We start from the raw sequence: 13,806 nt of genomic DNA, 5'->3' as shown, positions 1-13,806 counted from the left end.
AAATAAATAAATAAATAAATAAATAAATAAATAAATAAATAAATAAAAATTAAAAAAATAAAATATACTGTGCTTGTAACAAGATATATACTTGGATATAGAAGATGAAAAAAAAGCACCAAAAACAATACAAGCTGATTTTTCCTCCTAACCTGAGATAGTTAACCAATTCATCACCATAATTCATCAACACCAAGGAATTCATTTAATAAGAGAGGAACAGCATTCAGATTTCCTGTAATTTATATTTGTAAGACATACCACTAGTAAAACTCAAGTCAATTTCACAAACTGATAGAAGATGTAAAACTTTTAAAAATCACCCTAGAATTTTAAATTAGTAGTATCACTGATTATATCTGTATTATTTTTGTAAATGTAGAGGTAATAAGTAGTCATTTTTATCACAGCCTAAATTTTTAATGCATTGCTTTGAAATATCTGTGAAATTGACAAGTATTGCTTTGTTTGTGTATTTTAATCACCACAGCAAACTACACTTACTGATGAATTGTAAACTTTTCCAATGGAAATGTAAGCTGGGTGAAAGGGTTAAAAGGAAATAAAAATGGGTGGGTTTACAAAGGGAATTTGTTGGCAAATAAATTAGTCACAGTCAATGGAAGCTTGTCTATCAGAAGGCATATTAAGCATATTATTTTATGGTTAGCTTTTTGGTTAATGTCTACATACTCATAAGTTTCCCTCTCCTGTCACTTTTTAGGCTCTAAAAAATCTCAAAAGAATCCACTTTTTTGCTAAAACTTCAATAAAAATGTGCCATTTATTTATAAAGAACATTTTCCTCATTTACTTTAATTTATGGCTTAAACTGTGGAGATGGAAAAAAGGAAATATTATTAAACTCTGTCATTCAGTAACCTAAGCAACCCATAGCTCTGAACACAATACTATAAGATTCTTCATAAATTCTAAGATACTAATGTACTTTAACAAAGTCAAATCAATGTATTTTTAATGAGTATTAAAAAGATATCATACCATTTAGGAAAATAAAATCTATTCTCCTAAAATGAACACAGTTGGTAACTCTACTTGGAAGACCTTAGAATTAAGACAGGAATGAAAGCAGGCAAATGAAAATAACAACAATCTGGAACTTTTTTTAAAAAGTACTGAAATTTGGTTGGCCATGGTGGCTCACACTTGTAATCCCAGCATTTTGGGAGGCTGAGCTGGAAAGATTGCTTGAGGCCAGGAGTTCAAGACTAGCCTGGGCAACAGAGCAAGACCCCATTGTGATGGTGCACATCTACAGTTATAGCAACTTGGGGGGGAGGCTGAGGCTGCTTGAGTCCAGGAGCTGGAAGCTGCTGTGAGCTATGACTGCACCACTGCACTCCAGGCTGGATGACAGAACATAACACTGTCTCAAAAAAAAAAAAAGTATTGAAAAAGCAGGACTAAGGTACTGCTTACATATTGGTGGCACCACTGTCTTTTCCTATTGTCTGTTACAGGAATACATATTATGGTCATTAATACCACATTACACAAAGAACCCTCATGTTAAACTATGTGCTCTTTACTCCAAACTTGTCTTGGCCCAAGTGTTGATGAAAAAAACATTGCTAGGTGCAAATAAAAACCTCACAAGTCAAAAGTTCCCCTCGGGTTTGTCTCTGTTACTCCCACACTGTTACTCTGTTTATCTCTGTTACTCCCACTCTGTTACTCCCACTGTGTATCTGATACTGAGGAAGAAATGGCTATTACATTCTAAAAGCTTGGATGAAACACAAGGAAACATTTCTAGAACCTAACAGTTAAAAGAGGTTGAATATTTTTATAAGAGGTGGGCTTCCCTTTTTTAGAGATGATTAAGCAATACAGTTCCTACCATACCTACCCACCATCTCTCCCCAACCTAGCAGAAGGGTGGAAATAAAAGATTGCTGAAGGATGTCCCAAGTCTGAGCATTCAATATGTAAAGATAGAATGTGGTATTGTTCCCAGAAGGAAATTCTCATTAGAGTATACACATTTCATAGCATGCATAGTTAAGCTTTCGAGAACATACTTTGACCCATGGGTTATCTAAACCCTACACATCACGTTTACAGTAGGATTTAACCACAAATATAACTTTCGGTTTTTACATATATGACTCTCGAATGATCATTTTATACTCCCTTGTACTCTAAGTCTTACTATTAGAGATGGTAACCACACGTGCACATAAACCCCTCTCTTCATCTTTCTCATTAAATTACAGCCAATCTTGAAAATCTTGTAGAGTGGTGATTCAGTTTAACGCAAGCCAAGTATAGTAACTGATCACCCATTCTTACTGGATGAGTGTGCAGATGACTGAATATTGATGTTGGCATCCTTGAACATACTAAGTGAGCACTGTTTGGTTACTGCTTCTGTTTGAAATGATCCTGTGTTTTGGTTGTGGCCCAAGTTTTGAAGTGCTGCTTGCCATTCCCTTTCTTTCACAGAGCTCTCACTGTTCAAACATGAGGGATCTGGTAAAATATGAGTTTGGTTGAGTCCTGCTTACCCCCACTTGGTCATCTTTGTAGGAATCCAATGTTTCATTTGTTTGTTTTAAAATTATTTTTAGCTGATGTTCAGGAAGAAAAGTGAGTGCCTATAACCATGCTACTACTGAAAGAAAATCCTAGCTAAGAAGGTGCATTTCTCTATGAGAGCTGTGTCATACCAACCTTTGGGCTCTCTACTGGAAAAGTAGAATCAAATCTTATATAACGTCTTTTTAATTGTACGCTCTAGTATTGTAGATGTAAGACAGTACTATATTATACCTCTGTGAATGTAAAGTACCTTGTACCTGCTTTATAATACGTAGCAGTGACTATGCCTTAATCAAGTTGTTTTTAATAATGTTATTCTAGAATGTGTTATTTCTAGATCATGAGTGAATAGCTAAAAAATAACAAATAATAATGGTACCAGGTACCACAACAGTAATAGAAAAAAAAAATCTTGAAAAGAAAAAGACTGGCCAAGTATGGTGGCTCACGCCTGCAATCCCAGCACTGTGGGAAGCCGAGGTGGGCAGATTACCTGAGGTCAGGAGTTTGAGACCAGCCTGGCCAACATGGTGAAACCCTGTCTCTACTAAAAATATGAAAATTAGCCAGGCATGGGGGCAGGTACCTGTAATCCCAGCTACTCAAGAGGCTGAGACAGAAGAATTGCTTGAACCCGAGAGGTATTGGCTGCAGTGAGCCGAGATCATGCCATTGCACTCCAGCCTGGCTGACAAGAATAAAACTCTGTTTCAAAAAAAAAACTAGTTGCTGCCTTTACAGTCCACAGATTGCTGTACTGCTAATACTTCAAGCCTCGTTGAGCAGTGTAATAAATCAGAGTAACCACAGCTCTCATTTCACAAGGGAATTTAACTTGTCATGCAAGCTTCCCATGAAAGGGAATGTCCTGTCTTCAAAGGAAACAACGCTGATTTGGAATTTGCCCCAAATATTGTTTTATTTTATTTTTATTGATTGATTGAGATGGAGTCTTGCTTGCTGCCCAGGCTAGGGTACGGTGGCACAATTAGGGCTCATTGCAGCCTCCACCTCCCAGGCTCAAGCAATCCTCCCACCTCAGCCTCTTGAGTAGCTGGGACCAGAGGTGTGCATCCCCCCACCTGGCTAAATTTTTTTTTTTTTTTTTTTGTGGAGACAAGGTCTCACTATGTTGCCCAGGTTGGTCTCAAACTCCTGGGCTCAAGCCATCCTCTCATTTTGGACTCTCAAAGTGCTGGAATTACGGGCATGAGCCACTGTGCCTGGCATGCCCTAGATTTTAGAAAATAAGTAATTCTCAAGTACATTTAACTCCTTGTAATTTCTAGAACTATAAGAAGTAATCTTATTTCCCTTCTATTAGATAATCCCCCATTCAGTACCTATCTTTTCTTTTTTTTTTTTATGATCTTGGCTCACTGCAACCTCTGTCTCCCTGAGTTCAAGCGATTCTTGTGCCTCAGCCTCCTCCTGAGTAGCTAGGACTACAGGCACATGTCACCATGCCAGGCTAACTTTTTTGTATTTTTAGTAGAGATGGGGTTTCACCATGTTGGTGAGGCTGGTCTCGAACTCCTGACCTCAGGTGATCTGCCCAGATCAGTCTCCCAAAGTGCTAGGATTACAGGTGTGAGCAACTGTGTCTGATATTTTTTAAAAACAGTAGCTTTTTTTTTTTTTCTTCTGAGATGGAGTCTTGCTCTGTCACCCAGGCTGGAGTGCAGTGACATAATCTCAGCTCACTGCAACTTCCACCTCCTGGGTTCAAGCGATCCTCTTGCCTCAGCCTCCTGAGTACCTGGGACTACAGGTGTGCACCACCACACCCGGCTAATTTTCGTATTTTTAGTAGAGACAGGGTTTTGCCATGTTGGCCAGGGTGGTCTCAAACTCCTGACCTCAGGTGATCCGCCTTCCTCGGCCTTCCAAACTGCTGGGATTACAGGCATGAGCCACCGCCCCTGGCCTAAACACAGTTGCTATTATTAAGGTTTTCTGAAGTAGAATACTTAAGAGTATCTATTATAAACATCACTACTATACCATACTGTTTTATCTATTCAGTTTTTTTCTCCTAAACACACAAACACACACACACATGCACACACACTAAAATAAAGGAATGCCATGGAAAGAACCATCAAAAATCCCTTTTTTATTAAAAATGGAAATAATTTATCCTTTTAAGGACTCAAAAACTTACCTAAAGGTTTATTCTCTGCTGTCTGTTCGAGTTCTCTGAAAGCACTATATTTATCACCAGGATCTATGACAGAAAGGACAGAAGCTCAATTAAGGTTAGGAATCCTGAAATTACAGCTCCAGGAAGTCAGGCAGATTGATTTAACCAAACACTCTTTCTTTTTTTTAAGACAGTCTCGCTCCGTCACCCAGGCTACAGTAGTACAGTGATGCGATCTTGGCTCACCGCAAGCTCTGCCTCCCGGGCTCACACCATTCTCCTGCCTCAGCCTCGCAAGTAGGTGGGACTACAGGCGCCCGCCACCATGCCCGGCTAATTTTTTGCACTTTTAGTAGAGATGCAGTTTCACTGTGTTAGCCAGGATGGCCTCGATCTCCTGACCTCGTGATCTGCCTGCCTCAGCCTCCCAAAGTGCTGGGATTACAGGCGTGAGCCACTGCGCCCAGCCGCCAAACACTCTTAACATGTGATACAGGCATTTTACACATTTAGCACACAGAAGAACACCACTTAAAGATTCATACAATTTAAATATTATGCAATTTAGCATTCACAAGTTTATGAATTTACCCACTGTTTTTACCTCCAGGTGGAACAGTATTTTCAGAGGACTTGTCAGCTGCAATTCCTTTAAACACAGCATATTTGTCCATTGAAGGCAATGCTTTAGTTCCGGGAAGTGGCATCAACAAAGAAGGGGCACTAAAGGAAAAACGAAACATGTTTTGATGACATTGAATGCTTCCTTTATCATCAAAAAAGAAGTTCGAATTAAAATGGCAAACAGGGATTTCATTAAAACTCATGGCTCTCTGCTTTAAAAGTTAGAAACTATATAGTATACATATACACCACAAAGAAAAAAAATGTCCTTTTTCTAAAAAAAAAAAAAAAAAAAAAAAAAACAGATAAAATACATTACCCAATCATTTTTTTCTTAATTAAATGAAGAGGGGTCAGATCCATGCTGACTGTCTAAGCACCTCTTTAAGCCATAATAACTGGAATGGCATTGGATGTAGGTTATTAAAGAATGATGACTTCCTGCAATTTTAACTTAAGGTCCATAAAACTACAAAAGTGAACTGTTCCACATATGTATACTCAATATTTTAAAATAAATCATGTTAACCTTAATATAAATTATTATCTTCAATGGGTTCAGAGTGCAGGGGTAGAACAGTTAAGATAAAAATCTATTTATGAAATGTTGTCCAAGACAAATGTAAATTGTTCTTCTTCTGACTGTACTGCATTGCCTACCGGTAGAAGTGCACACATCTGATAAGCTGCCGTAGAGTTAATACAATTTGCATTTTTACAAGGATCACATCAGCGGTTTCAGAAGCTATCTTTGTAACAAAACAACAATCACTTCAAAATTAGATAAAGATACTTTTGCCTGTGGACATATTTCATGCTGGATGGAAAAGTAGCGTAATGAGTAGTATCTGTGTGGGTAACTCTTAGAAGGCTTAAACACATACTATAAAAGCATTACTTTTTTTTTTCTTCTTCTTCTTCCCTTATCGGACCCGGGCAGCTCCCTGGAAGAACTACCTTTACATATGAATGACTACATTCCACCACTAGTTTGTGTCATTCAATACCATGCACAAGTTATATAAATGGATTTCTATTGAGTTCTTTGCCCTGGAGCAAAAATATTCCCACTGTCATTTAAATCTTCTTATCAGTGGCTTACAAGCAAGGTAAAAACTAGGCTCCGGCAGCTGCATGCTAATGGGGTACACAGTCCTTTAGGACTTAATGCCATCAAATATTATGATTTCACATCACCACCAAACAGCTGCTACATAACTGATCTTGACAAATGAAATAAGCCATCATCTATACATTGTAAGTTGACTTTTTAAAAGTTCCATAAGTAATTAAAGTACAATTCACTGTACAGGATGTTACACGGGAATAAAGGCAATTAACATCTTAGGGGGAAAAAAACCCAAAAGTTGAATGATTTCTTTATTTTTCATGATCCTCCAACTTTAGCTATGGCCTTTTAAGGCTCATTGGTAAAAATCTTTCTACTACATGTTACACTTAATTGATTAATTTTAAAATTATATTCACAGAATTGGGAAAAAAAAAAAAAACCAGGATCTTCAGGGTAATGAAGTACTGCTTGCTGATTAAAGTCAACAAAATTTCATTCAAAAAAAGTTATGACTCAGACTGTAATTTTATGCACACTGCAAATGAATATTTCATTCCAGTTCTTTCTCTGAAGTTATTTAAAAAAAAAACACTATAATCACCATGAAAGTGTTTATGCCAGTTACACAGTAGTCATCATCCGTTCCAAACATGAAGACAGTTATTTCTACCCTTTCATACTAATGAAAATACTCAAGTGAGAAAGGCATATTGATTTTACACTTACGAACCTGTATTCTACTGAAAGGTAAGACTTAAAAAATTCGGCATAAAAAAGTATTTTGCATTTTCTCTAGTGAATCTATTAGTGTTTTACAATCACTCCATATGACTGTGGTAGTTTTATTTAGTTGCTTACCCTGCTAAATATATACATTTAAAAAGAAATATTTTGATCTCAGCAGAATAAACTAACCAACCCCAAACTCCTGTACATTAACCCTTTGTGAACTTTTATTTATTTTTTGAGACAGTGTCTTCCTCTGTTGTCCAGGCTGGAGTGCAGCGGCACGATCATGGCACACTGCAGTTTCGACCTCCTGGGTTCAAGTGATTCTCCTGCCTCAGCATCCCAAGTAGTTGGGACAGCTGGTACTACACGCATGTACCACCATGCCCAGGTAATTTTTGCATTTTTGGTAGAGATGGCGTCTCCATAGGTTTTCTAGGCTGGTCTTGAACTCCTGGACTCAACTGATCCGCCTCCCAAAGTGCTAGGATTACAGGCAAGAGCCACTGCACCCAGCCTTCCCCGCCAGCCTTTTTTTTTTTTTTTTAATAAGACAACTTCTCACTCTGTCTCCCAGGCTGGAGTGCAGTGGCGCGATCTTGGCTCACTGGAAACTCTACCTCTCAGGTTCAGCAATTCTCCTGCCTCAGCCTCCCAAGTAGCTGGAATTACAGGCACACACCACCATGCCTGGGTAATTTTTGTATTTTTATTTGTTTATTTTTTTTGTAGGGACGGGGTTTCGCCATGTTGGCCAGGCTGGTCTCAAACTCCTGACCTCAGATGATCCGTCTGCCTCGGCCTCCCAAAGTGCTGGGATTATAGGCATGAGCCACCGTGCCTGGCCAACCCTGGCCCCCTTGTTAACTCTTCTATGATCAATGTCCCATATCTGCTTTCTTGATTAGTCTAGGCTCCCGAGTGCCCGGCATATAGTATTTTCTGAATGAGTAACTGGATGATGTTGCTGCCTTCCAGAGGCCCTTCAGGTTTTATGCGCGGGCTCAACTGCCATCTCTCCTTTGACTCTGACATCTAGTTCAACACCGAGTCTAACCAATTTCTCAGATATAAACTGTTCAGTGTCTATAACTCTAAACCCTGAGTAATTCTCATCATCTCACAGCAGGATTACCATGGCAATTGAATTTATCCTATACACAGTAGCAAGAATCACTTTCATTGTGCCACTTCTTACTCCTAAAATGCTTTAAAATAGAGTATGTCATAAGTCATAAGGCATCCCACAACTGGTGCTGTCCCTTACTAATGTTATTTTCTCACAGACTAACAATGTTCTCCATCCCGGTCTACTCCTAACATCTTACTTGCCTTTTCATCTTCTCTAACAAATAATGCCCATTTTCTGTTCAAAATGGTCTCTCCTAGGCTTAGCTATTCACATCATGATTTAACAAATCTCTTTTTAAAACAATTTGGAGTACAGATTATCATAAACTAGGGAATACATTTTATACATACATTTAAGGACTAATCCTAAGAGAACTTTATCAGATAATTTAAATACCAGATAAAACTAAGTGTCCTTAGAGCAGGAACTGTGGTTTTTGCTTCTGTATTTCTCATGCCTATCCCAGTGTCTGGCATATAGCAAATACTAAATAAATGTTTGCTAGATGAATAAATGAATATTGAGTATGAATTCTAGATAATACCAAAATAGTTTCATTCATTTGGGCATGGTGGCTCACGTCTGTAATTCCAGCACCTTGGGTGGCCAAGGCAGGCAGATCGCCTGAGGTCAGGAGTTTGAGACCAGCCTGGACAGTATGGTGAAACCCCGTCTCTACTAAAAATACAAAAATAGGTTGGTGTGGTGGTGCACGCCTGTAGTCCCAGCTACTAGGGAGGCTGAGGCAGGAGAATCACTTGAATCTGGGAGGCAGAAGTTGCAGTGAGCCGAGGTTGCGCAACTGCACTCCAGCCTGGTGACACAGCGAGGCTTCATCTTAAAAAAAAAAAAAACAAATAAAATAGTTTCATTCAAGGAAAGCATGGAAGTAGTCAAGTCAGAGCTATATGTAAGAGGAATATCTGCAAAGTATCATATATGAAAGTAAACTATTACATGGAGATAATGCCACACAAAATTGCTAATACCCCATATATCTCAGGTCTGGCCACCATCTTAAAACTTTCTACCCCCAAATTTTAATTTCATCTACAAACAGAGTTTTGCTCAGATAAATAAATCACCAATTTGATAAATCATGTTTATAAGCCACATACTATAATACAGTCATCCAGCAAATCTTTATTAATTACATATGACGGGGCCAAGCACTACATATATAAACATGAATGATTGTCTTCAGATACTTACAGCCTAGTAAGGGAAACAGTCAGGAAAACCAGCAGTTACAATTAGGGCACAGATATTCATCAGGTACTATAGCAGTAGCAAAGGAGGGGCCCCTAACTCACCTTGGAGGTAGGAATTGGTTAGGAAAAACTTCCTATATTTAGCTGATTTCTGAAATGGAACTACAACTATAGGGAGATTAGGTAAGGGTATTTCAGACTGAAGCAAACAGAACGTATAAAGTTTGAAAGAGCACGGTCAGTTTGGAGTCATGCTGGCATGGCTGGAGTGTAAGTCATGGGAAATAGCAAGAGTTGAGAGCGGGCAGGAGTTAAGATCACACACTGTCACACAGAGCTGACAGAGTTAATGGTGGTAAAGGAGAGAGGACAGAGCCAAAGTAAATAGCATGCTTTTAATCTGGTGACTGAATATGGTGACATCATTCACCAACGAAGGGAATAATGATTTAACACATTTTTATTTGGCTTTGAGTAGGAAAACAATGAATTTAATTTCATGCAGTGAATTTGAGATGCCTTGAGTCATTCAGATGGGAATGCTTAGATAGTAGTACTACATACAAATTTTGTTTGAAGGAAGAGATCTGGAGTAGAAATATAATTTATGTGTCTAGAAGGTTTAACTTGTTTGTGTTGGTGCAGCAGTCCCGGAAATACCAGCACTCTATGGTCTCATTCCTTATATGTTTCTTCTATATGTTACGTACATGCATTTAATATATTTTTAAAATCAGGGGAATAGTCTCTTTTCCTAATTTGTAATTCTCTATAATGCCTGTCCCTTAGTTCTTGTTACAGTGTGTATGCGGCAAAGTGCTAAGAGATAATCAATCGGCTAAATGGGGAAGAAAGGAGCGAAACTGCATAAACAGGAACACAGGAGACACGGAATATGTATTCTGACAAAAACCAATTTGAAAAATAAAAACAAAGGAATTCATATCGCTTACTCTGGTGTCTGATGTGTTCCACTTTGCAGAAATATCTAAATACTTTTTTAAAAATGCAGGCTTGGCATGGTGGCTCATGCCTGTAATCCTAGCACTTTGGAGGCCAAGTCGAGAGGCTCACTTGAGGTCAGGAGTTTGAGACCAGCCTCGCCAACATGGCGAAATGGTGAAACCCTATCTCTACCAAAAATACAAAAAAATTAGCTGGGTGTGATGGTGGACACCTGTAATCCTGGCTACTAGGGAGACTGAGGCAGGAGAATCGCTGTAACTTGGGAGGTGGAGGTTGCAGTGAGTCAAGATCACACCACTGCCCTCCAGCCTGGGCAACAGAGCTAGACTCCATCTCAAAAAAAAAAAAAAAATGCTGACAACATACTGAATCAGTTACTGTACCCGAAGCTTAACGTGGCATGTAAAACCTTAGAGAAATGTTTACGCAGCTGTCTATGCAAACAACAGAAATCTGAAGGCTTAAAAGACACTAATGTCAATTATACAAGAAATGTGAAGAAATATGATTAGAGTTGTGAATTATGATTCTGTGGCAAAGCAACAGTACATAACACTACAAAAACATACAATTATGTGCTCCTGCCTAAAAAACTTTTCAACAGTTGAAGACCTTGCTTTAATACAGGAACATGAAGTCATCACTGCACAGGTGCTCTAGCTATAATAAAGGTTTGGCACAGGTGAAAAAGAATATTGCCAGGTAGGTGTGTACTTAGAGGAAACAGTAGGAGCTGAAGTTTAAGGTGGACAAAAGAGAGAAGTTTGGAGAATAAAAGTATTAATACAGAAGGAATAATCATAGAAAGTAGCAGAGTAAGGAGTCTTAGTTTTTAAATTTCTCACACCTAGCCTTCCTATTATGGATGTCTCTTTCTTAATGGTTAAATACAATGTTAAATATATTAAACTCTTTTCTACCTGTTTCCATGCTGGGAGTTACTTGCTTTTGAAGAAGCAGGCAACTCTTGGAAATCACTGAAAGAGTCATCAAGGGATCCTGACTTAGAAGCATCTTGAAAATCCTGGAAGTCGTCTTCTTCTGGCTTTACTACCTAGGTTTATAAAGGATATTTAAATAAATAGCACTGACTGACAAAATAAATACACAACAAATCTCCAACAGTCAAAGACTGCCCTTAAAATTTCTCAGTTTAGATACATTAACTCAAGTGCTTAAGGCAGGAATACTGTTTTGTATTTTTAGATACTCTCTGGTACAAATGGTAAAAAAAACTGGTTTAAATAGCTAATCTAGGCTGAGCGCAGTGGCTCACGTCTGTAATCCCAGCGCTTTGGGAGGCCAAGGTGGGCAGATCTCCTGAGGTCAGAAGTTCGAGACCAGTCTGGCCAACATGGTGAAACCCCATCTCTACTAAAAATACAAAAATTAGCTGGGCATGGTGGCATGTGTCTGTAGTCCCAGTTACATGGGTGGCTGAGGCAGGAGAATCGCTTGAACTCAAGAGGCAGAGGTTGCAGTGAGCTGAGATTGTGCCACTGCACTCCAGCTCAGCTGGGCAACAGAGCAAGACTTTGGCTGAAAAAAAAAAAAAAAAAGCTAATCTATACATTTAAAAAATAGCTGAATGACATTCATTGGGTTACTAAGTGCCTGCCATCTTTAAAAGACATATCTAGCTGGGTGTGGTGGTGGGCACCTGTAATCCCAGCTACTTGGCAGGCTGAGGCAGGAGAATGGCTTGAACCTGGGAGGCAGAGGTTACAGTGAGCCAAGATCACACCACTGCACTCCAGCCTGGGCAATACAGCAAGACTCTATCTCAAAAAAAATAAAAAAATTAAAAAGGTCAAAATGAAAAAAAAAAAAAAAAAAGACATATAGATATATCATGCATGTTTGCAAACTAAGTGACACAAGCTCATCATAACCAATCACATACATGTACAAAGAGTGGACACTGACTCCTAATCCCACACTCCAGAAGTACTGTTAACAGCTCACTTGTTTTAAAGAAAAATGCGATTACACTATATTGCTCTATACTCTAACTATATAACAAAGATACATTTCCATGCAGTACATGTAGCTCTATCTTACTCAGTTTAAAGATTACCACCACTGTGTGAATGAACTGAAATTAACCTTTCTCCTCCTGTTAGATATTTAGCTATTTCCACTTTTTACTCTTAACAAACAATGTTACAACAAAAATTCTTACATATCTTTGCTAATTTGAGTAACTATTTCTTAGGATAGATTTCTAATAATATGACTGCTAGGAGAGAAGATACAGATATGCTGAGGCATTTTTTTTGTTTTAAACTGAGTCTCCTTCTGTTGCCAAGCTGGAGTGCAATGGTGTGATCATAACCATAGCACACTGCAGACTTGAACCCCTGGGATCAAGTGATCCTCCCGCCTCAGCCTCTGGAGTAGCTGGTACTATACGTACACACCACCACGCCCAGCTTGACATTTAGAATTTTGATAACTATTGCCAAGCCTGCCTTTCAACAAGGCTGTACCAATAAGCCTAGAGTGTATTAGTCACTTTTACCCTACTTTTTCAATGACATTAAATATTATATACTTAAAACATTTTTGCTAATCTGAGAAGTGAAAAACTAAAGTATTTTAATTTCAGGTTTAGCAGTTTTTCTGAAAGATACAACCTAAGAATTTAAATGTGCTCCCTATAATCCAGTAACCTACTCTATGTATCCCTGGAAAAAATGGTGCCCAGATTCACTTTCAGTGATTATTTGAAATATGCACAGCTTCTTCATTTACCTGATTTGCAGGGAAGGTTGGTATGAAACCACTAGAAGCCTGGGCTGCAGCTCCACCCACTGGTCCAACAAGGTTAATACCCATGACTGGCTGTCCAAGGCTGAGGGGCATGGAGCCCGCAGGGCCTGAAGGTATCACGGTTGGCTGACTCACCGGCGCAGGCAGAGTCATAGAAAAACCACTTAAAGTTGGAATAGGAGCTGCTGGGAACTGGTTTAAAGCATCAGGACTCATTGCAGGAACGCCCCTCTACAAATGATAGAAAGAAAATGGATTAGGGGGTTGTAAACCACATACGGTCGAAATCTGGCAGAGACTGAAAGGTAAAAATCTGTAGCCTTTGCATGTTTCCACTCCTACTCTCAAAACTCATGAATTTGATTTAAGAAAAAAAGTTACAAGGTCAATGCAAACCTAATACTTAACAAAGAAATGGCCAACACATATCAGTTCTGACATTTTCACTTTCTGACACGTTTGGTTAATTCTATACGATCAAATCATTTTAAATGACTTTGCAATAAAAGAAAAATTTCTACCAGACTGAGAATACTTTATATCTATGAAATTTTAGAGAAAACTTCAAAAGACAGAGTAATTTCACCTATTACTG

General features: G+C 38.6%; 1 protein-coding gene across 8 annotated transcripts in view; it reads right to left on the bottom strand.

The window, feature by feature from the left end:
- The window catches only part of SYNRG (synergin, gamma), a 92,595-nt gene that overhangs the window by 39,339 nt on the left and 39,450 nt on the right, over positions 1-13,806 (bottom strand). For 7 of the 8 annotated variants that reach the window (XM_011990212.1, XM_011990206.1, XM_011990207.1 and 4 more), the window contains 4 exons: positions 13,194-13,442; positions 11,360-11,493; positions 5,310-5,428; positions 4,727-4,789 (listed from right to left, as the gene is read on the bottom strand). In XM_011990212.1, coding sequence (XP_011845602.1) covers positions 4,727-4,789; positions 5,310-5,428; positions 11,360-11,493; positions 13,194-13,442 — 565 coding nt within the window. The remainder of the gene's footprint in view (positions 1-4,726; positions 4,790-5,309; positions 5,429-11,359; positions 11,494-13,193; positions 13,443-13,806) is intronic. The other variant, XM_011990214.1, reaches the window with a different exon arrangement.

This window comes from Mandrillus leucophaeus, unplaced genomic scaffold (genome assembly GCF_000951045.1).
Source record: "Mandrillus leucophaeus isolate KB7577 unplaced genomic scaffold, Mleu.le_1.0 Scaffold374, whole genome shotgun sequence".
In the NCBI taxonomy this organism is placed as follows: Eukaryota; Metazoa; Chordata; class Mammalia; order Primates; family Cercopithecidae; genus Mandrillus; species Mandrillus leucophaeus.
Note: the sequence above shows the minus strand (reverse complement) of the source record. Positions and strands in the feature narration are given on the sequence as shown.